The sequence below is a fragment of the Bos taurus genome, chromosome 13 (assembly GCF_002263795.3).
Source record: "Bos taurus isolate L1 Dominette 01449 registration number 42190680 breed Hereford chromosome 13, ARS-UCD2.0, whole genome shotgun sequence".
NCBI lineage: Eukaryota > Metazoa > Chordata > Mammalia > Artiodactyla > Bovidae > Bos > Bos taurus.
In genome coordinates this window covers 24,182,191-24,206,544 of record NC_037340.1, presented here as the reverse complement: position 1 = coordinate 24,206,544, position 24,354 = coordinate 24,182,191, and the positions used below count along the sequence as shown (strand labels likewise).

At 47.9% G+C, this 24,354-nt stretch overlaps 1 protein-coding gene across 1 annotated transcript; it reads right to left on the bottom strand.

The window, feature by feature from the left end:
* Window positions 1-286: 286 nt before the first annotated feature.
* On the bottom strand, window positions 287-2,105 carry PTF1A (pancreas associated transcription factor 1a). The gene is made up of 2 exons (XM_002707721.6): window positions 1,228-2,105; window positions 287-807 (listed from the first exon to the last, which is right to left on the bottom strand). Exons 1-2 carry the CDS (start codon window positions 2,003-2,005, stop codon window positions 605-607), a joined length of 981 nt encoding a protein of 326 aa, XP_002707767.1. The 5' UTR covers window positions 2,006-2,105; the 3' UTR covers window positions 287-604.
* Between the last annotated feature and the right edge of the window lie 22,249 nt (window positions 2,106-24,354).

Below are 24,354 nucleotides of genomic sequence, written 5' to 3'. Positions count from 1 at the left end.
TACCCCGTGACCCATTTGCTTCCTAGGGTGTTAGGACTGGGATGAAGATGAAGGGCTCTCCCAGAGAAATGAGGCCTAATACTCTAACCCACTCCCTTTAAGCTAAATCTAAAAGGTGGCTCTTACAGTATAGCTCCGTTTGGGGTCTCTGGTTCAGTTTTTTTTTTTTTTTTCTTTTTCTTTTTACAAAGTAGGTTAATTCATCTTTAAAGATACTGCTACACCCATCAAGTATAAAAGAACTTTTAGAAAACGGTATGAATAGCATTTATTAACATTGCTTAGGAATAAACCGTATCTGGCAATAAATTAGCATGACGTTTTCTGGTCAGAGTTCTTCCACTAATGCAGAGTTCTGCCAAAGGTGCTGGGGAAGATCATAGACTATTGCATATTTTAAGAAAATCAGGATAAATTATATAAATTATATATTTAAAAAGAGATCATCTATTTCATTAACTCGACAGGATAATAAATAGATAAATAACAAACAGTTGATTGCCATTAGAAAAATGTGATTCTTAAGTTACATTTACATTATAGATATTTACATGTACAATATGCACACAGACGGAATCACGTCCTCAGGCAGGTCTGACTCTTCTCAGGACACAAACTCAAAGGGCGGTTCGTTTTCTATGTTGTTGAAGGAAGGCTTGCTGTTGAGTTTTCTGGGGTCCTCTGGGGTCCACACTTTGGCTGTTCGTATAATATTTTGTTCTTTGAGTTGTTTTTCATCAGTCCAAGAGAGAGAGTGTCCCGCAAGGGGAGGGAGGCCATAATCCGGGTCGCTGGGGGAGGGGGACCCTGAGGAGGTGAGAAGAAGGAAAAAAAAAAACCAGATTGTGAATGTCCAACTCTGCTCCCAGCACTGCCTCTCCGGTCCTCTGAGATCCCCTTTGGGGCGCTTTGACAGACAGGCGTCTTTGGTTACTCTGAACAACACTTTTTCTCCACCCCGCGAGCCCCCAGCGCCCTCAACCCGCAGTCCCAGAAGTTGCAAGTCTATCCGGGACGCGCATCCTCAGGGCCGCCGTTAGAGTGGCGGAAAAACCTCAGAAACGCCAACTCCGGTTCAAGGTGGCGGGTACCCACAGCCCGCCCGTCTGTCTGTTCGTCAGTCAGCTGGTCGGTCCGTTCACCCAGCCCCCGCCCCGGGACCTTCCCGTTCCCGTCCCCCCCACCCCCCGCCCGCCCCTCTACGAGCTGGGAGGCGGACGCACTTACGAGTACCCCGGTGGCAGATGATGACCTTCTGGGCCTGGCTGCTCGGGCTGTCCGCGCCCAGGCGCCCTCCGCCGCCGGGCCCCCTGCCGCCGCCCGCGCCGCCGCCGCGCAGGGGCAGGTCGGCCTGCACCAGCTCGCTGAGGAAGTTGATGTAGCCGATGGCCAGGCGCAGCGTGTCCACCTTGGAGAGGCGCTTTTCGTAGGGCAGCGTGGGGATGTGCGAGCGCAGCCCCTCGAAGGCGTCGTTGATGGACTGCATGCGCCGCCGCTCGCGCACGTTGGCAGCCTGCCGCAGCTGCTGCAGCTCCGCCTCGGAACGCACCCGCCTCCGCCGCCGCGCAGCCGCCGCGCCGCTCAAGCCACGCAGCCGCGCCCTGGGGGACAGCGCGGCCGCCCCGGCGCACCGGTAGGCCAGGCACGAGGGCGGAGAACCGGGCGAGTAGGGGAAACCGCCGGGGGGCGCCCCCGCCTCGCAGCAGTAGCCGCCGCCGCCGCTGTCCTCCGGCTCTCCCGGGCCCCCCGGGGGCGGCGGGGCGAGCGCGTGGGGGGCCGCCGGAGGCGCGGACTGCAGCAGCAGGCACGCCTCGTCGCGGTAGCAGTACTCGTGCAGCTGGTGGCTGAGGAACTCCACCTCGGCCTGCTCGTCGGCCAGTAGCTCATCGCCGTCCTCCAGAGGGTCCCGAGAAGACTGGTCGGTGAAGAAGTCCTCCTCATCAAAGTAAGAGGACGGGAAGGCGTCCAGGCCCCCGGGGAAGTGCTCTAGCAGCACCGCGTCCATGCTCTGCGCCGCCGAGGGCCCGGGGGACTGCTGGCCTAGGGTAGGGGTGTTCTCTGGAAGTTTGCGGCTGCAGTTCGGGCTCGTCGGGCAGCCCCCGCCCTCCCGGTCCGGCGCCAGAGGCAACGAGGACCGCCCCCCCCCCCGCCCCGGCCTCCCTGGAGTGCCCGCGGCCGCTGCGCTCTGGACGGCGCCCGCGCGGCGTTGGGGAGGGCTGTGGCGACCGGCTGAAGCTGAGGGCCGGCACGCGAGGATTCTTATAACTACATCCACAGGCGCGTGCCAGGGACCCGCGGCGCCAGCCAATCACCAAGTGCGGGGTGCCGGCGGGGAGGGGGCCGGGAGGCCGGCTGGGGCCGGGGAGGCTTTCCTCCCGAAGGGAGCTCCCGGGGTGAAGGGGAGGCGGAGCCGCGCGGCCCGGGGCTCCTCACGCCCCTCTCCTCCCCTCCTCGGGCGAGTACCTGCCGGGCGAGCGGCTCCAGGGGCACCTGCGGCCCCCGGCGGCCGCCGTCCGCTGGCGCGCGCTGCGCCCCGCCGGGCTCTTCCGCCCCGAGGCTCTTCCGCCCCGTCTCGGCGCAGCCACAAAACGCCCTAGCGGGGCGCGTCCGCGTCCCAGACGGCGGGAGCGAGTCTCAGGTGGAGCTCGCTGCTCCTCCGGGGTTGGCGCAGCGACTGCGGGCAGCCTGGACAGTTCAGGCGATGGGTTTCGCCACCCCCACCCCCGGAGCGCGAACGGGCCTCCGGCCTGGGTTCCATTCCGGGCTTCTGTCTCATCGCCGAACCTTTCCAGGACTCTGGTCAAATTTGCGCAGTGTGTGCCGCTGGGGTTGGAAGGCGATGCGGCGCCTCTCCAGGCGCGGCGCGGGTTTGAGGGGCGCGCGCCTGCCCGGCGCTGCTCAGGATCCTGACTCCGGTGCCCGGTGCTCTGCGGCCGGCCTCTCTTCCCCTCCCTTTCCCCGTCCCGAGGGAGAAACGGGAACGCTGGAGAGGCCGCCTCCGAGAGCGGCTCAGCAGGGCATGTTTCTTGTGAGACCCTAGGGGTCCGGAGCAATAAAACCGGATACAAAGGGACTCAGTTGAATCGTCTGCTTTGGAGCAGTCCGAGAGAGGGCATGGAAGTAAATGGGCAGAGTGTGAACCGTTTTCAAAGCCAGAGTCGCTCACCTTTCCCACTGACCACCGGGTCCATCCTTGAACGACTTTTTCCTTTCCTTCCCGACCTTAAAACACACACACACACACACATATATATATACCAAACACAAAACATTTGTGCTCTGGCCCATGACAGTATTACAGACAGCGATGCAACTCGAATTCCTCAGTTGAAAAGTAACAAACACTTCCAAGGTCGAGGCAATTCTGTTAAAAGCCAAATTCCAGAGGGTTCAGAAGTGCAGCCGACCGCGCGAGTTCTCTCAACAGAAGACAGAGAGCCACCGCCTTCCTGAGTCAGCCGCTTCCTTTTTCAGACACTTGTCCCACCAGAGGCTTCTTCTAGTGGGTGTTTGAACTCCTCTCAAAAGCCAGGTCCATGTCTTATAGAACAGCGATTTTAACGCGCATCCTGGTTTTAGACATTTACATTGTGTTTAACTGAATCCTGAAACCAAAAAAAGTTAAGGGCAAAAGATACATAAGAACACCAGAGATTACCTTGAACCACCAAGGACACAGAGAATTTTAACCCAAAGACTTACTGTTTTCCAGTAAGTTCCTTCCTTTGTTAGCTCATCCTTCCTAGTGAGGTGATTAAGTTAAACTGAGGCAAATGTGGACAGTTTTCCTGTGTTCAAGACTGGGCTGCAATTTCCTGTATTTAGATTTATCTTTCTCACCTCAACGAAAGGGAAGCTGTTTGGGAAGAGGAGTTCAAGACCCGAGATCTAGCCAGCTGTTGGTGGCCCTTCCTCCCCTCCCCTCACTTGGTTAGATTAAAACCCAGTAGGGACATGCTCTTGGATCAATCTGAGGACTTGGAGGCATAGCGAATAACCAGACTTCAAAGCCTTATCCGAAGTATTGATAATCATTCAGTGGAGGAAAGACTGGGGTTCCAGCCTACATAGGCTCTCTTTAAGAGGCTGAGAGACCTTCTCTGATGGATATAATGGCTCTTGAGAAAATGTTTGTGCCATGCATATGTCAGGGAGCGGGGGCTGGGGGACACAGGGAGTCTGTAAGCGTACATTTGGGGGATCTTTATACCCAGTGTGATTTTAACAGTCAGAGTCCACAGAAAATCATCTTCCATATGCTTGATGAGTTTATAGAAGGGCCCTTATAGAAGGGCCCAGAACTTTACCTAGGGCACCCAAGTGAACAATGGGCACGTCCAGTGCTGGTGGGAAAGTTTACTGTCCTGTGAAGCTGAGCAGAGCTAGTGTGGAGGTTCTGGGCAGCTTCTAGGGCTGCATAGATGAGCCTGGAGGAAGAGGAAAAGAAAAGATAGTCACTTGTTCCCTCCTTGCCCTTTCCCTCCCCACCCCCACCATTTTTTCCCTTAGAGAACTGTCTGCTGACTTGTCCTTTGGGGAAGCAAGGGTCAGGCCTGCAGATGTTGATACTGGGGTGCTGGTGTGGGCTGGCATGCTCTCTCTCTCTCTCTCTCTCTCTCTCACACACACACACACTCTGTCCTTAAGTAAGACATGATTGTTCTTTTCTCTACTAAAAAGAAGAAAGGCTTCACTGATAATAAAGGGAATTTTCTCTGGGTCACTGGAGGTCACAAAAGTGTGGATGGCTGCCCTCTGCCTCTCGAAGCAACAGGTTGGCGGAGGAGATGGCTGGGACAGAGCCCTCTACAGACTCCAGACTCCAGCTCTCATTCCTCCCCCGCACCGCTGCCCACCCCCACCCCCCACCCGTCCCAGTTCTGCACACCCCGGGTCCTCTAGGCACTGGTCGAGTGTGGAATGGAACAAGAACGCAAGGTTTCAGGTACTTCAGGGCAGATGGACAGGGCTGGTCCCAGAGCTAAAAGTTTCTACACCCTTTGTTAAGCCCGAAGCTTCTCTCTGACCCTCTGTCCTCAAGAGAGACGTACCCTAACCTTGTTCCTGCCTCAGTATGAAATAACATCTGGCCCCTAAGGTTGGACAGTGGTGAGGTGCTTGACTCTTTTTTTAGGGTCAGATCCTGGTGAAGCCTTGAGATTGTTTTCAAATCTCTCAGTGGCACCTGTCCTCCTAGGCCCAGAAGGCTCCTACCGCACTGCCTTTGGGGCTGCCAGAAGCCTCAGGCCATCTTTAAGCTTCTCAGTTTCAGGAGAATGTCTGGCAAGGGCTGTGGGGCATTGCTGTGTCCGTCTGCCCTTGTGTCCATCATCTCTGTCTCTCTCAGCTCTCTCTCTGTCCCAGGAGTTACCGACCTGAATACTTGCTCCTTGCTTTCCCAGAAAACATTTCTAGAGTCTTCCCCTGGCTTTTCAGAACCATAACTGGTTGGAGCCCAGATCCCTGTCTCCTGCCCAGAATGGATTCTCTACAAAACAGCCATAAAGGCTGGGGCTCCAGGTTCTCCATCCTTTGCCCCACCTTCGTATGGCTCCACAGTGCTGGATACTCCTTGGCACGTGTCCTCCCTGCAGGAGAAATAGGGTGCAGCCATCTCCCCACCAGCGTCCCATGCTCCTCACTTAGTGCTTGCAAGCAGGTGTGACTCATGGTCTGTCTCCCAACTTGAAAATGGGTCCATGTTAATTTCTCATTGACCTAAATTGTTCCCGTTCCCCACTCTTGAACACAGAGGTGATACCAGGTGGCTGAATTGTCCTCACAAGTGTCTTGTTTCCCCTTTCTTTACCATTCCCCTCCCTCATTCTATGAAAACTTTCTCTTTTCACTTGAGGGCCCTCATCAACCCACCCTCATGGGAATGATGATGCTGAAAGGCCTCTGAAGCCCAGAAAAGTCTGGTGACTTCCCTAAGGTCACACAGCAGGTTACTATCAATCCCAGTCCATGCCAGCCTAGTGCTGGTTCCACTGGCTGCTGAGAACAGACTCATAAAAGGTGAATTTATATTGATGTGCAATGTAATCGGTCTGGGTCCCATTCTGAGCCAGCCCAGACTACCACACACCACCTTCCTGCCCTTTCCAGAGTCCTGGCCACACTGTGGATATCACCACACCTTCTGATGTGCTGAGAAAGGAATCACTGAATGGTGCAATTTCCAGCAGAAGACAAAGAATACAGAATTAAATATGGGCTCATGGGACTTTCTCTGCCCCCCAAAGTCACGTTATATAGATTATGGATGATTTTTCCACTCAGAAAGTGCACTCTGATCAGGTGCCATCTTATTCCATCCTGGAAAGGACTGGCCTAGTGGAGGCCAGACTCCTTGACATGACTTCAAAGGCCTTCCTTGAACTAGCCCTGCCTACCTATCATCCTCCTCATCTTCTCTTTACTTTACCCTTTATTAACTTACCGTGTCTTCCAATGCCACAGTGACTTCTCTCTGGTTTTCTTTTTAAAATTTCTTGCATTAAATCAATCAGTTTGGCTGCACCAGGTCTGGTTACCGTACGTGGAATCTTTGTTGCAGCACAAGGGTGCTAGTTCTTCTAGTTACAGCATGTGGAGTCTTTAGTCTCGGCATGCGAAGTCTTAGTTGCAGCATTTGGGATCTAGCTCCCCCACCGGGAATTGACACTGGGCCCTGAGTCTCAGCCCCTGGACCACGAGGGAAGTCCCTCTCCCTGGCTTTCCACTGTCCTTCCTACTAGCCTGCTGCTGCTGCTGCTAAGTCACATCAGTCGTGTCTGACTCTGTGCAACTCCATAGACTGTAGCCTACCAGGCTCCTCCGTCCATGGGATTTCCTAGGCAAGAGTCCTGGAGGGGGTTGCCATTGCCTTCTCTACCCTACTAGCCTGAGCTCCTTGGTTTGGTCTGAAGCTCTTATGTTTATCATAAGATGGGTAGAAGGAATAATACAAAGGTAGAAAAGATGGAGATGAGCATTTTGGAGGGCTATCCCTTGTCCTCAAAATGCTGCTGGAGAACATCCTCCTTATTTCAACCACTGAACAGAAGAAACTCGGCCATAAACCTAGGGCTACAACGGCCCGTCAGAGAAGGGGACCAAATTCCGCCCAGGCTGGCTGACTCCATATCTCACCTGCCTTACGTAGCATCTTCCTGCCCCTCCTCTGTCTCTACACTGAATGTAGCTGATGAAATGTGATTTTCACATGGACCCTCTTGTTTGCTAACACAGCTCTGGGAGATGAACTGGTCAGGTGTTTTGATTGTTTGCAAGCAGTTAGATTCAGAAAGACTCAGTCAGCATCCCGGAGTGATACAGCTGGCACCATGGAGCCACAAGAGCAGAAATGTGGATTTCCAGCACGAGGGCGGGGGGAGGTGTCAGCATTGTTTTCCAGGGTTTCCATCAGACATTATCCACTCTGAAGCTACTCAGCCTTAAAAAAATAAAGAAGAAGAAGAAGCTGAGCTGTGTCCCACCTGGGAATGAGGGCAGGACGCACACGGCTGCCATGGCTGCCATTAAACAGAGTGAAAAGCCCAACACCCAACACCCACTACATTCCTTCTTGCATTTCCCATCGTTAAACATTAATCTTTGGAGGGAGAAACACCAAAACGCTGATATACTTCTCCAAATAAGTGTTTTCTGGCATGCCATGGTTTGTTTGATGAATAAAGCTTCTGAGCTTTGTCCTTCAGTCTTGTTATTCCAAAAGGTGTTTGGTCTTTAGTAAGGTAAACATTGCAGGTCATTATAATCAGACTTCTGTGTTTTGGCCTCCATGGTGAGCAGTGAGAAGGCAAAAAATAAAATAAAATTAATAGAAATGTGGAGCTTTTTTCTGTTTGTTTCTCTTTAAAGCTGTAATTTTTGTTTGTTTGTTTGTTTCATGTCCATCCATAGGGCCTTAAGTGAATTATGGTTCTATATTGTGGAATATTTGGGCTTTCCAGGTGGCACTCGTGGTAAAGAACCCTCCTGCCATTTCAGAAGATGTAAGAAACATGGGTTCAATCCCTGGGTCGGGAAGATCTCCTGGAGGAGGGCACAGCAACCCACTCCAGTATTCTTGCCTCGAGAATCACATGGACAGAGGAACCTGGTGGGTTACAGACCATGGAGTCACAGAGTCAGACACGACTGAAGCCACTTAGCATGCACGTATTGTGGAATATTCAGCTGCCATAACAGAATAAGAGTGCTTTTGATGTAACAATGTGAAATGATCTCCAGGATACATCATTAAAGTGAAAGGAACAAGAATAGCTAGTATTTTTGCATTAAAAAAAAAAAAAGAAGGCAGTGAGTATATGTGAAAGCATTTGTTTATGCAGCCATCCAATATCTCTAGATGGAGATGCCAGAAACTGATGACATTAGCTGCACTGAGAAAGGAACTGAGTGGCTAATGGATAGACTTTTTCTTTAAAAAAGAAAAAAAATCATTTTGGCTGAGTCTTCATTCCTGCATGCGGGCTTTCTCCAGCTGTGGCGAGCAGGGCCTGCTCCCTAGTTGTGGTGTGCAGGTTTCTCACTGCGGTGTCTTCTCTTGTTTTGTAACCCAGGCTCTAGAGTACAGGCTTAGTAACTGTGGTGCACGGGCTTAGTTATCCTGCAGCACGTGATATCTTCCCAGTCCAGGGGTCGAACCCATGTTCCCCGCATTGTCGGGCAGATTCTTAACCACTGGACTACCAGGGAAGTCCTAAAAGAAATTTTAAATTATTCGTTAAACCCACCACATTGTTTGCATGGTCCACAGACTCCATGTGACTGCTGCTAACATTTTGGTCTCTTTCCTCTGGTGTTTTTAGTTTCATGTCTTGCACTTTTCACTTGACCATCTCTCATCACCATTTCCCCATATCTTTACTTTAACAGACAGGTTTTAATGGTGGCATGATGGTTCATTGTAGGACTTTACCATCGGATAATTTCATTTTCACTTGAAGGACCACTCCTAAGAATTGACAGTTGAGTATCTCTCAGAATAGCCTATGTGTTCCACTTGTGGGCTGACTTTCTTCCTTGCCTAGCAGACCACTGATTGTGATTCCCTTGGAAATTTTTCTACCTCTTCTCAATGATACCTTAGCTTTCACTCTTTACAGTGGTCCTGAAGATATAGGGTATTACAGTGGCATTTTTTTCTTGTTTCTTAAAATCCTACCTAGAGCAAAACTTTCCCTCAGCCAGGTTAATCTGTACTTGAAGAAGTGTATGCTGGCCCGTTATGGCACCCCACTCCAGTACTCTTGCCTGGAAAATCCCATGGACAGAGGGGCCTGGTGGGCTGCAGTCCATGGGGTCGTGAAGAGTTGGACACGACTGAGCAACTTCACTTTCACTTTTCACTTTCATGCATTGGAGAAGGAAATGGCAACCCACTCCAGTGTTCTTGCCTGGAGAATCCCAGGGACGGGGGAGCCTGGTGGGCTGCCGTCTATGGGGCCGCACAGAGTCGGACATGACTGAAGCGACTTAGCAGCAGCAGCAGCAGCAGCAGGCTGGCCTGTGCACAGTTCAAGCAGGCACGTGCCTACTATCAGTCAAGTGTGTATATGCTCAGTCACTGAGTCCTGTCTGACTCTTTGCAACACTATGGACTGTAGCCCTCCAGGCTCCTCTGTCCATGGGATTCTTCAGGCAAGAATACTAGAGTGGGTTGCTATGTCCTTCTCCAGGAGATCTTCCTGTCCCAGGGATTGAACCCACATTTCTTAGGTCTTCTGCACTGGCAGGCTGGTTCTTTACCACTAGCACCACCTGGAAAGCAATTCCAGTTATTTAGAAAAGTTGCCTATAAGTCTGGAATACAGTTTTTATGCTTGAACATTCCAAGACATAAGCACTCTACACAGACCGTAGGTGGGTTTTTTAAAAATATTTATTTATTTATTTGGCTGCACCAGGTCTTAATTGTGGCACATGGGACCTAGTCCCTGACCAGGAATTGAACCCGTGCCCCTTGCATTGGGAGCATGCAGTCTTAGCCACTGGACCACCGGGGAAGTCCCCAGGCCTCAGGTTTTGCCACCACAGGACCCCTCTCAGATTGGACCCTGCTAGAGGTTTGAGCCTATTTTTGTTGCAGAGAAAAGGGCATCCCACTATCCACTGGCCCCCCAGAGAGGCTGGGAAGCACAGAGCTCATAAGTATAGGCTCCAAAGCCTGGCTGCCTGGATTCCAGCTGCTCTGCCACTGACTAGCTGTTTGGGCAAGTTAGCTAACATCCATGAGCCTCCACGCCTGCATATACAAGAAGAAATTATTAATATAACACTGCTACCTCAGGACTTCCCTGGTGGTCCAGCGGTTAAGACTTTACCTTCCAATGCAGAGGTTTCAGGTTCAGAGTCTGGTCAGGGAGCTAAGATGCTATGAGATTTGAGGTCAAAAAACTAAACCTAAAAAACAGAAGCAATATTGTAAAAAATTCAATACAGACTTTAAAAACGGTCCACATTTTTAAAACATCTTAAAAAAACACAACTACCTCATCGGGTTATTGTGAGGATTAAGTGAGTTAACAAATACAAACACCTACTCAGCACTGGGCACAGAGTAGTGTTTGTCTGACTTTATTTATTTGCTCATTTATTTATTTAGCAGCAGTAGGTTTGTTGGGCTTCCCTGGTGGCTCAGATGGTGAAGAATCTACCTTCAATGCAGGAGACCTGGGTTCGATTCCTGGGTTGGGAAGATCCCCTGGAGAAGGGACCGGCAACCCATGCCAGTATTCTTGCCTGGAGAATTCCATGGATGGAGGAACCTGGAGGGCTACAGCCCATGGGGTCACAAAGAGCCGGACACAACTGAGTGACTAACACAAAGCAGGTTTGTAGGCTCAGTAAACATTGGTGGAGTGGATGGGAATGTATCATTAAGTACACATAGGAGTCATTAGTCAAGTAGGAGTCATTCCTCTTGGCTTCACCCACCTCTATGCGATCTCCTGGATTTATAGTGGATCAATATCAACAAGGGCTTCCCGGGTGGCTCAGTGATCAAGAATCTGCCTGCCAATTCAGGAGATGCATGTTCGATCCCTGGGTCTGGAAGATTCCCTGGAGAAGGAAATGGCAACCCACTCTAGTATTCTTGCCTGGAGAGGCCCATGGACAGAGGAACCTGGCGGGCTACAGTCCATAGGGTCACAAAAAGCTGGACATGACTGAGCAACTAAACAATAAGAACAACAGCAAACATCAACAAATCTATCACCCAACACGGAGATTGACTCACCACAGACACTGGAAGGAGCACTGGATCTCTATTCAGCTGTTCTCACAGCTGTGGGAGGCAGTTTGGATTAGGCCTGGTGACAGTGTCTTGCTAATGCTCTTGGTTATGAGTGGGGGGAGCTGGAAAAGTGCTCCATTCACAGAGGATGCCCCCACAGCAAAGCCTGGGAAGGCATGGAGCAGGATGCCAGCCCTTAGCTGGGGGCGTTCACGCAGGCCCATCTCTGCTGCTTCTCTTTTGCATTGTCCTCCCCAGAGACACTGGTTAGCTGAACAAATACCAGGGCCTGGAAGGCAGGAACAGGGCAAGAGCTGGAATTCCTTTCTTACTCCTCTATCCTCACCAGCCCTGCAGAGAGAAGCCAGACACCTTTCCTTACCTGCAAGGAAAAACTAGCCAGGCTTGTTACAGAAAGCTGTCACTTTGTAATCCACCCCTGCCTCTGTAATCAATGGCTCGTATTTATAGACTTTTCCCTCTTCATAACTAAAGGACGCTTTCCATACCCAGGAGTTTGATTTTCCTGGGGAGGGTCCTATCACTGGACCTCTCTCATTTCTGCAGATCCATACTTCTCAAAGGAAGGCTTCACAAGTTAATTATAACTTTTAAAAATATATACTTACTTTTGGCCGCTCTGCATCTGCTGCACGAGGGCTACTCTTTAGTTGCAGTGCATGGGCTTCTCATGGCTGTGGTTTCTCTTGTTGCGGAGCAGTGGCTCTAGAGTGCAGGCTCAGTAGCTGTGGTGCACCAGCTTCCTTGCCCAAAGGCGTGTGGGGTCTTCCCTGACCAAGGATTGAGCCCAGGTCCCCTGCATTGGAAGGCAGATTGTTATACACTGGGCCACTAGGGAAGTCCAATTACAACTTTTTTTCCCCCGATCTTGTGACCATGTGTAGATGGTAATTGTTTTTTTAGACATATTTATTTACTTGGCTGCACCGGGTTTTAGTTGTGGCATGTGGGATCTTTAGTTGTGGCATGTGAACTCTTGGCATGCGGAATCTAGTTCCCTGACCAGGGATCGAACATGAGCACCCTGCATAGGGGGCAAGGAGTCGTTAGCCACTGGGAACGTGGTCTAGTCGTTAGACCATCAGGGAAGTCCCTGGAGATGATAATCTTTTTTTTTTTTTCAGGTAAGCCTGAAATATATTTTTAAATTTTGAAGATAAAACTCTATGACTAATTTGATATTCATATATATCTAAAATATACATTTAGTGATATTTTATAGTAATGTGTTTTTGTTTTTTTTTTAATTTTATTTTATTTTTAAACTTTACAATATTGTATTGGTTTTGCCAAATATTGAAATGAATCCGCCACAGGTATACATGTGTTCCCCATCCTGAACCCTCCTCCCTCCTCCCTCCCCATACCATTCCTCTGGGTCGTCCCAGTGCACCAGCCCAAAGCATCCAGTATCGTGCATCGAACCTAGACTGGTGACTCGTTTCATACATGATAGTATACATGTTTCAGTGCTATTCTCCCAAATCTTCCCACCCTTTCCCTCTCCCACAGAGTCCATAAGACTGTTCTATACATCAGTGTCTCTTTTGCTGTCTCGTATACAGGGTTATTGTTACCATCTTTCTAAATTGCATATATATGTGTTAGTATACTGTATTGGTGTTTTTCTTTCTGGCTTACTTCACTCTGTATAATAGGCTCCAGTTTCATCCATGGAGATGATAATCTTAAAAAACACTGACAACAAAGGGTGAGCATATTCTGGTCCACCTGAATGGCCACCCGAAAACTTAGCCCTACCTTGAACTTGAAGTCTGAACCTGAATTTATATTTAAGACTGTGGTGTGTGCTTTATGTTCTAAGTTGCTTCAGTCATGTCCGACTCTTTGCAACACCATGGACTATAGCCCACCAGGTTCCTCTGTCCATGGCATTTTCCAGGCAAGAATATGGGAGTGAACTGCCATTTCCTCCTCCAAGGGAAGACTGTGGTGGGGCCAGTCTGTTTTAATTGCTCTGGCCTAAAGAAGATATACAGAAGTTGTGCTGGTGCCAAGAAACCAAATAACTACAAAACAAGCTAGATAAACAAAGCTATCACGGTAGTTTAATTAAACTGGTGGAGAAATAAATGAGACCCAAAGTGGGCTGAAGATTGGGACCAACATCATGTCAGCTTTGTAAGGGGCAAATGTCATTACAAATAGGTCATATCACATTAAATTAAAGTTAATTAGAATTTTATGGACTTGAAGATTTAAAATTATTTTAATGTGTTTAGTTTTGTAGTTATATATGAAAAACACACATAAAGGGCTTATACCAATATTATGTCTGCAAATATTTAAGCAATTCTGTCTAAATCTTTTATTGAAATAGTTTACAATGTTGTGCTTGTTTCAGGTGTACATACAGCAAGGTGATATATATATAGATATATACATTCATTTTTTACATTCTCTTCCATTGTAGAGGAGAATCCAGAAGAAGTATCCACTATTAGAAGATACTGAGTATAGTTCCATGTGCTATACAGTAGGACCTTTTTGGTTATCTATTTTATACATAGTAGTGTGTATATTTTAACTCCAAATTCCTAATCAGTCCATCCTCCCCTTTCCCCTTTGGTTACCATAAGTTTGTTTTCTATTTCTCTGAGTCTATTTCTATTTTGTAAGTAAGTTCACCTGTATCATTTTTTTTAGATTCCACATATAAGTGATATCATACATTTGTCTTTGGCTTACTTCAATTAGTATGATAATCTCCAGGTCCATTCATGTTGTTGCAAATGGCACTATCTCATTCTTTTTTATGGCTGAGTAGTACTCCATTGTGTATATATACACATCTTCTTTATCCTTCACCGATTTCATTTTAATGATCATTTAAGCTGACATGCAGGACTCATGAACACTCTTCTTGTTGTTGATTTGCTTTATTTGTCTATGGAAAGTGTGGGGATTATATATAAGGACATATATGCATCTATGTGTTATATAAATGTGTATACACACATATAAATGCATACATATATTCGGAGTCAAGTTTGAGGAATACTGTTCTACGTGATTATCAAATACATGTTTGACTTCAGGTGAGGGATTAAACGGCAGAGAGGAAAGGGGGCAGGGAGTAAAGTAAAAAGGACATGGAGCAGAATTAGAAAGGGAAAGAGACAGGAGGAAGAGTCTGACAGTTTGGAAGAGGAAGTATTTGAAATATTTTTGCGTGGGGATGGACAGGCGTGAACATTTGACTCACATAGTTCTGAGTTCAAATTCAAGTATCTGCTCTACTTCTTCCAGTTGTGTTTTACTGTATATGTTATTTAAACTTGCTGAGCTTTAGTTTCATTGGCTATAGATATGGGAAGAAATAATATCTACCTTAAGGATTGCTGTGGGAAGTGATGTATGTAAAATATCTGATACAAAGTAGGCACTCAAAAAATGCCAGTTTCATTCTGTTTCCCTCTATACTCAGTGGGTTAACCAATAGGTTTTTTTCCTTCCCCCCTCAAGCTTTATAAAAATATAATTGACATATAACATCATAATGTGTTCAGTGTGATTATCTGATATATGCATATATTGCAAAATGTTTACCTAAATAAGGTGAGTTAACACATCCTGTTGTTTTTGCTATTATAGTGGGAACATTAATACTCTGTTCTTGTACCAACTTTCAAGTATACCTTACAGTATTGAATACGTTTTTATTAAATGTCTATAAAGTACAAGAGGAAATGATGTGAATAAAAGGTAATATCATAGGCATTAGAAAAAACCTGAAAGGTTCTATACCATTGGTAGCTTTCATCTTGAGCCCAAATTGTCTGTATAAAGGAATCATTTAAAAAGTTCAGCTCAGTTCAGTTCAGTCGCTCAGTCGTGTCCGACTCTTTGCGAACCCATGAATTGCAGCACACCAGGCCTCCCTGTCCATCACCAACTCCCAGAGTTCACTCAAACTCATGTCCATCGAGTCGGTGATGCCATCCAGCCATCTCATCCTCTGTCGTCCCCTTTTCCTCCTGCCCCCAATCCCTCCCAGCATCAGAGTCGTTTCCAATGAGTCAACTCTTTGCATGAGGTGGCCAAAGTACTGGAGTTTTAGCTTTAGCATCATTCCTTCCAAAGAACACCCAGGACTGATCTCCTTTTTATTTTTACCACAAACCTTGCATTATTCTGGATAAAGTTCTGGCTTCTGTAACAAATATATAAAGACAATATAACATTTTTGTCTTTCTAGTAAAAGTCCAAGCATAAGCAATCTGAAGTTTATATGAGGGCTAAATGCCTAGGGGGTAGGATCAAACTTCCTTGTAATTTGTTGCTCTATCTTCCTGAAACATGGCTTCAAACCCTGAGTCCAAAATGGCTGCTCCAGCTCCTGCCATTATGTCTGCATCCCAGCCAGCAAGAAGAAGGAAACAGAAAGGGTATGCGCCTTTCAAGATCATGGCCTGAACGTTGCATATAGCACTGCAGTTCACATTCAGTTGGCCTGAGCCATCACATGGCCACATCTAGCTACAAGGGAAGGTGACAAATGTGGTCTTGAGTTCAGTGACCATATTCCCAGTTAGTACTTGGGATGTTAGCAAATAAGGAGAGAGAAGTATTCTGTGTGTCCATGGAGGGGGGAGGATTAGCACACCTTTGTTCAGTCACTCAGTCATGTCTGTCTCTGCGACCCCATGGCCTGCAGCAAACCAGGCTTCCCTGTCCTTTACTGTCTCTGGAGTTTACTCAAACTCATGCCCATTGAGTCTGTAACACCTTATCATTACCATTTTTTATTATCCACTCTACCAGTGAATTTATCTATTTATGTATAGAAAATCACATAGAAATAAGACTGTATTAATACACTGTGCTAGTGGTAAACAACTTGCCTGCCAGTGCAGGAGACATGAGATGTGAGTTCGAACCCTGGGTCAGGAAGGTCCCCTCTAGGAGGGCATGGCAACCCACTCCAATATTCTTGCTTTAGAGAATCCTACGGACAGAGGAACCTGGCAAGCTATGGTCCATGGGGTCCAAGAGTTGGACATGACTAAAGCAATGTAGCATGCACACATTACATTTGTAAACATGCCCCATACCAAGAGAAATTTTAGGAAGATGAGTATAACTATATTGCTGCTACTGCTAAGTCACTTCAGTTGTGTCTGACTCTGTGCGACCCCATAGACACAGCCCACCAGGCTCCCCCATCCCTGGGATTCTCCAGGCAAGAACACTGGAGTGGGTTGCCATTTCCTTCTCCAATGCATGAAAGTGAAAAGTGAAAGTGAAGTCACTGTCCGACCCTCAGGGATCCCATGGACTGCAGCCTTCCAGGCTCCTCCATCCATGGGATTTTCCAGGCAAGAGTACTGGAGTGGGGTGCCATTGCCTTCTCCTATAACTATATTAGGTATTCTAAATGTTTTCCTGTATCCCAATGGAACATCTTGTTCACTTTAGAGAGTCTTAGTCTATATGTGCCAATCACTTACACTTTTTTCAAGCTGAATTGTCATGTCATGTTAAAAGCATACAAAGTTAAAAGCAACATGGAAATACTGAGAAAATGTAAAGGCACCCTATTTTAAGGCTTAATTCATTGATCTCTTTGAGAAAGATGTTTTATGCATCAACTATGTTCAGTCATTGTGTTAAATGTTGGGGATCAGAGAGACTCTGTGCCTTAACACAGGACAGGGGTCCCAAACCTCCAGGATCTAATGTCTGATGATATGAGGTGGAGCTGATGTAATAGTGATAAAGTGCACAATAAATGTTATGCGCTTGAATTGTCCTGAAGCCATCCTCCCCACGCCCTCAGTCCATGGGATAATTGTCTTCCATGAAACTGGTCCCAGGTGCCAAGGTTGGGGACGACTGCCTTAATGCATTCTTAGGGTAGTAAGAGAGAGGGGAGAGAGTATTATAAACCAGCGTAGTAAGGGCTATTGTTGAGGTTTAAAGGCTCAGCATGAGGGTGAGGGGTTGCGGGGGGCGGGGGTGGTTCATAAAGGGAGCAGTATTGAGTTAGTTGAGTCTTGAGTGAGTCTGACCACAAGAAGAGGAGCAGAAGTATGTCCCTAGGAAGCTGAATAGGTTGATGAAAACGGAAGGCCTGCAATAGCATGGTTTCTGTGGTTTAAGGATGTGTTTGCCAGCAAATCTGCGGGATGCTATAGACCCCACTGCAAGCAAGCCAGGGTCAGCACCTCTCAATGGTCTTTTACCCACCTCCTTTCTTGGTCCTGCCTCCATCCACATTTCCATGCCAGGCATGGTGTGGCCTTATGGTGATCACATCTATGCCCCACCAAGACCCATGTCCTCAGAGAATGCCCAGTGCATTCCTTTTTGCCCCTTTAAAAGCCAATTACTTCTGGGTCATACATCTCAGTCAGAGGTCACTAAAGTGTAAACAACATATAGCTACCAGACAGTCATCTCTCTGGCATTTTATTAGTGCCCTTGAAAGGTAATGCCATCCACCGCAGGGCTGAGTTCTTACCATGTAGCCTATTGCAGTCACTGTTTGGGTGATAGTCACAGACTGCCTCAAGAACCTTGAATCTCACCTTTATGTAGCCTTCAGCCAGCCTTGGAAACCCATTTCCCAGCATTTACCTTATGGTAGAACTGCAGTCCATGGCATCGCTAAGAGTTGGATACAACTGAGCGACTTCACTTTCACTTTTCACTTTCATGCATTGGGGAAGGAAATGGCAACCCACTCCAGTGTTCTTGCCTGGAGAATCCCAGGGACGGGGGAGTCTGGTGGGCTGCCGTCTCTGGGGTCGCACAGAGTCGGACACGACTGAAGCGACTTAGCAACAGCAGCAGAATGTCTTCCTGCTTTTTCGTCTCCCTTCTATTTTTTTCAGACATTTGGAACTACCAGACCAGAGTACAAACCCACTCTAAAAATCCAAGATGGAGCTAGGAAAATGCGCAGAGACTGCTAAGAGTGTTGAGATGTCCTGGGGGAAGCTAAGCTCTGCACTCCGGTATCCATTTTATGACTTTTCCCTGCCCTGATTTAGAGTGATGTGAGAGATTTCTGTTGTCATTGACCTTATGGGTCCCCAGTCCTTAAGGAACACTTTTCCTCTTCAGCCAGGCAGGTGTGAGCAGAGAAGGGAAGGTGTGGAAGGATGATATTATGCTTTCTGGGTGCTTTGCAGTAAGAATTAATCCAAAAAGCTTCCATTGTAAGACATCCCCTCCAGAATAGGACATCCTGTTCCATTGTAGGATGTCCCCCTCTGTCCATGGGAGCTGGACAGACAAGCTACAGGCCTCTGTCTTCTTCCAGGTGGGTCATAAGCTTGTATTTCCCTCTATTCATTGAGATAAGATGTGGCCATGTAATTTGCTGGGGTTAGTAAAAGATGAGTGAAAATGCCATGTCACTTCCAGGAGGAAGCTCTTCTTTTCCTTCATGTTCAATAGTGAAATTTTATTGTTGTGATTTCCCTGGTACTTAAAAAATAGTAGTAGTAGTGATAATATTTGGGCTTCCCTGGTGACTCATCTGGTAAAGAATCCGCCTGTAATGTGGGAAACCTGGATTTGATCCCTGGGTTGGGAAGATCCCCTGGAGAAGGGAGCGGCTACCCACTCCAGTATTCTGGCCTGGAGAATTCCATGGATTGTATAGTCCATGGGTCACAAAGAGTCGGACACGACTGAGTGACTTTCACTTCTATTAGTAGTGATCCAAGTAAATTTTGAACACATTATATTCAGACCCAGGGCAAAAAGAACTATAAATAAATTCTAAACTGCTTTCGTAGGTCTAATTTTCACAGTGGTATAAGTTAGCAATGTTAAAACAACTTTCTATGTGATCTAGGAGTGAGTAAATGAGTAAATATATTGAGAATAATGAGAACTGGGTTTTTCATTGTTAGAGAAGAAGTTGTAAATGTGGAAAGGAGAAAGACTAGAAGGTATAGATAGAGACATGTGGATACAGATATAAACGTAGAAGTACTTGTATATGTATATGTACATTCTTTTTGTTTTCTCCTAGCTCTGTCTGCTAAAAGGGTCCTTGTAGCAGAGAACACATTTTGTTCTTAGATCTTGGTTTCTAAAAACCATTCTCCACTTACAGGTTCCAGAGATCCTTAGAGAAATGGCTGATTCCAGGCAGGGGCAGACCAGGAGGAAGCTTTTTTTTTTAAATTAATTTATTTACTCTTGGCTGTGCTGGGTTTTCATTGCTGCACGAGGGCAGCAAGAACCTAGTATAGCCAATAAATAAATAAATAATAAAATACAAACATATGTAAATTACAATATTTTATATATACATATATAAGAATGAGATAAAAATACAGATGACAGTCCTAATATTTTCCACCAGGGAAACTCCCAGGAAGAAGCTTTAAGAGCCTGTGTACTATTTGGCTCTGTTGCTTCTCTTTTCCATAAGGATGGCAGAAACACAGCTTAAGGCCAAGCATCCGTCATCCTGGGACCCTAAATGACTAACGATGAACAGGGTCCCCCTGCAAACTCGAATAGAACAGGGAACCTGGACTAGAAATAAACTTCTGTTTTGTGAGGCCACTGAGATTTGGGGGGTTGGCTACTCCAGCATAAATTGGCTTATCTGATGTACCTGTGTCAGTTTTAAATCTCTTGGTTTCAGGTCATGGAAATCAACATGAACTAAGAAACATTAAAAGGGAGCTATAATATGGGATTCAGGGTATGTCCTAGAATCCATGAACAGGAATGTAGCTAGGCCTCAGGAAGGCAGTAGTACCGGGAGTCTTGGAGACTGAAAATTCTCCTCCATATCAATATGAATAGAAACCCATAATTTTAGCTGGGCACATGGACACTCAGAATAAAAACCACATTTTCTAATCATTCTTGCAGCTCAGTGTAGTGCTGAAACTGGCTTTGGGGTATAAGTGATATTCACCTCTGGGGCTCTTTGAAGAGGAAGGACATGTCCCACTTTGCTACTTTCTCTCTTCCTACTGGTTGGAATGCCAACACAATGGCAGGAGTTGGAGCAGCCATTTTCAACCATTAGTAGAAAGCTACATATTTAAAATGGAAAAGTAACTAGCTAAAGGAGTTTGAGTCTCCTATATCATTTAGATCCCACATAAAGGCTGGAGTACCTATTCAGTTTTGTTTTAGTTTTGTGAGAGGGAAATAAATTATCTAGTTTAAACCACTATATATTTCAACTCTTTTGTAGGGCAGTCTAACTTGTATATTAGTTAGCACACCATGATCTGGAAAGATGCTGGGACATTCCCTCTACTTTCTTTGTGCTTCTTTCTGTTCCCCTCTGTGTCCCTGCTTCATTCTTTTCTTTTTCTATGGATTAGTTTTTCTCTGCTTTCCAATCTCTTTATAGAAAACATGGCTTCTCCCAAGAAGTACCATGCTTATTTACAGAACAAACATTGAAGACCAATTCTGTGCTGAGAACTGTGATAAGCAGTAGTCACAGAACAGTAAATAGAACAGATCCTTTTTTCATGGTGCTTACAGACTAGAGGGAACAGAGAGTAGAGGTTGAAATAAACACAAAGCAAAGACAGAGAATGACTATCATGGCATTCGGAAATATAAAAGAACTTTGTTAAGGATCAAGTAAAGAAAGATATGAGAATGGAATCGTAGGCAGGGTCTAGATGAAGGAAGTTTCTAAGCCGTGTTAAGGATATTGGCATAAAATATGGACCAGATATTTCCAGAGTGTAGAAGTAGTTCCACTGGGGTTTTGGAAGAAAATATCTGAACTGTCGTCTGTATTTTTATCCCATTCTTATATCTATATTATATTTTATTATTCATTTATTGCCTGCACTGGGTCCTCGTTGCTGAGCAGGGTTTCCTCTAGTTGCAGCAAGAGGGGGCTACTCTCTGGTTGCAATGTGCAGCTTCTCGTTGTGGTGACTTCTCTTATTGTGGAGCCCAGGCTCTAGCGCTCATGGGCTTCAGTAGATGTGGCACACGGGCTTAGTTGTTCTGAGGCATGTGGGATCTTCCCAGACCAGGGATCTAACCTGTGTCTCTTGCATTGCAAGACAGATTCTTAACCACTGGACCACCAGGGAAGCAGTATCTCATTCTTTTAAAATCTGTTGGTCTGATTCTTTATGATGTATGTAATCAATTGGTACAGTAGCACATGTTTATAATTTATATGTAATTAATCAGGGAAGAGTTAGAAGCTGGAGGCAGCACGATCAAGTTTGCCACTTAAAAACGATACAGAAGCTGCAGGATTGGAAAATAGATTGAAGCAAAGCAAGATTATAGGCAGGGAGTCTGATCAGAAAGCTGCAGAAGAACAGCTGAGAGATTATGAAGATTTGAACTAGGTAGTGGTTGAGCAGATTGCAGAAATGGTTTGCAAATAGAATTTTAGGACCTGGTGTCTTATTGACTGTGGGCTTGGAGGAGACAGAGAAACAAAAGATGGTACTGAGGATTCTGCTGTTGGTATCAGGATGAACGGTGGGCCTATTTACTGCAGTTTTAGGTATGACGAGGTCAAAAAGTGTCCTTAAACGGGGGGCCATGGAAGTTCCTGGTGAAAATGACTAAATGAGTGAAAGTTCCAGAATGAGTGTGGGCCAGATGCAGTGTGCTGAGGACCAAATAAAGGTGAGGGAATAGAAACCTCCTCCTTTGGATAACTTATTCAAGAAGTTTAGTTGTGACCGTGATGATAGAACAGGGGTAATTTTTTGTTTATTTGTTTTTCAGATGGTAAAGGCTTTCTTTCACCTTGTAAGGAATCTATTCCTTCCCCTTCATTCTCTCAAACTATTCTTTTCAGACACACACCCTTCTTCATCCGCTTCACCATTCCTTGTCCAATTTCTCTTACTTTAAGAAAAAAGCACTCAGTCATATTCAGAGGTTAATTTTAATCAGAGGTGACATGTAAAAATAATGATGATGATGATGGAGCTGTAGAAGGAAGACGTTTCCAGATAGTATTAGATAATGAAGCAAGGCAGACAACCTCTGAAACGTTTGGGAGTATCTGGAGGCTTCCTACAGACACACCTAAGATTTCTGTCTGCTCATTCTCTTTTTCTAGTTGGGTCTGAAAATCATTAAATCATTTGTTATTTTTTTAAAAAATTGTCTTGCTTAATATCCTGGCAGTGGTGTTTGGGTTGTCTTGCGGTACTATTTTTCTTTATTAGAATTTTGGCCCCGTGAAGGCTTAAGGACCGACTTAGGTAGGTAGTAAACTCCATTAACAATCTCCTCCCCAAGGGAAAAAGCATTTCCAGGTGTTCCTTTATAGAAGCCAATTCTCTGCTTGCCGGGTCTTGCAGGGGCAGAGGGGCCCACGAGGTTACCTACTGAGGGTAAGGTCTTCCTTGGTTTCCTCTGGATCGGAAGTGACTCTGGCGCTGGGGAGAGGCCTCAGGCCCATCTGTGCACAGGAAGATAGACAGGGAGACGATGGACCGAAATGGGGAAAGTTCGAATTAAATCCGGGCAGGCGCCTGGGGGCCCAAGTGGCCCAAGCAGCAGGCAAAATGCCTCTTCCTTGCCCGGCCTAGCGCCGGCCTCCACTGGGGAGTTTCAGTCTCCTATGACCTCTCTGTGCCCTCAGCCCCCTTGAAACTGGGTCGGGGCTGGGCAGAGGCTCAAAGCCTCCCCCGACCCCCCTCTCCATCAGATGCAGCCCATAAATAACGTACTGTAGGCTTTGCTCGACCCCCCACCCCCACCCCGGCTGCTTTCTCTACCACCCCCAACCCCCAGGACCTGGGTCTTCGCCCCAGGCCGGCTGTTCTCGCCGCAGAAGAGAAAGAGCGAAATTGCCCGAGCGGCTGCAGCGGCGCGGCCTGGCGCCTCTCCCCGGCCCTCCCCGGCGTCCTGCCTCCTCCGGGGCGTTTGTATAGTGGACACCTGCAGCACGGGCGGCCGCCGGGGCTTCCCGACACAAGGCGCTGGTACCTGAGCCCTTGACTGGTAATGTACCATAAACGGCTCCTTTCAGGCCCTTTCAGAGCTGGAGCGCGGAGGTCAGCGTGTCTACAAACCCCTCTGTGTCCGCCCCGTCTCCCGGACCCCGGGTGCCCGGGCCTCCAGCCGCAGAGCCCGCCGGCCCGTGGGAATCGCAACACTTGTGCCACGGCTCGACCGGCAGGGCGGGCGGGGGAGGGAGACCACCCGCCCTCCCCGGGCCCGGCCTCCCCCGCCCGCCCCGCGCTCGTTCACAGGGCGCAGTGAGTGGAACGAATGGGTGCTGGCGTCCTCGGACGCTCGCGGAAACCAAATGATGAGGCGGGAGGGGCCCCCGCCTCGCGGCCGATGCCTACTCCCCCCTCGAAAGGTACCGGATGCCCGCCTGGACTGGGCCTCCCTCCGTCCCCCTTCGCTGCCGGCGTGCGCGGCCTGCAGCCAGAGGCCGGGCTCCCAGGGGCGCGATCCCATTAGGGGCGTTAGAGGGGAGTGGTGGTACCTGTGGCTCTGGTGACCTAGAGTATGCGACCCAGGCCGAGGCTGTCCGCAGACCTGCGTATTCGAGGCCAGCTCGGGCGCCGGAGGCGCTGTTGCCAAGGTCACTGGCCGTGGAGATGAGGCAGCCATTCGTCATCTCCCAGGGCAACTTTGCGCCCTTTTAGCGCACGCGGCGCTGAGACGCAAAGGTGGATAAAGGGGAAAGTGTCTCTAGTGTTTCCTCAAAACATCGTCCCGATATTTTCCCGAAATGGGGTGAGGGGATGTCATGGAGAGGACATGTCATGGAGAGGACACCCCCTCGCAAGACAGTTAGGACCAACCAAGTTTCCATCTCCCTGGCTGGCAATGGGGACAGAGAGGCGAGAAGACATCGCAGGCGCCCGAAAACTGCTCGCGTCCGGGATCCGCGGGGGTCGCTGGCCAAGGCCACTCAAGTCCGGCGAGCGAGCCTTCGGCCAGCTGGAGAGCCGGCCCGGGAGGCAGGTGGGCGGACGGCGGCGGCGCGGGAGGGAGCGCACGGCCAGAGGCCAGTGCTCAGGCGCGGGGCGCCCCCTCCCGGGGCCGCAGGAACCCCGGGGTTACCTGGGGAGCCGGGCTTTGTCGGCCCCGCTGGCTGTCGGCGGCCCCAGAACTAATTAAAC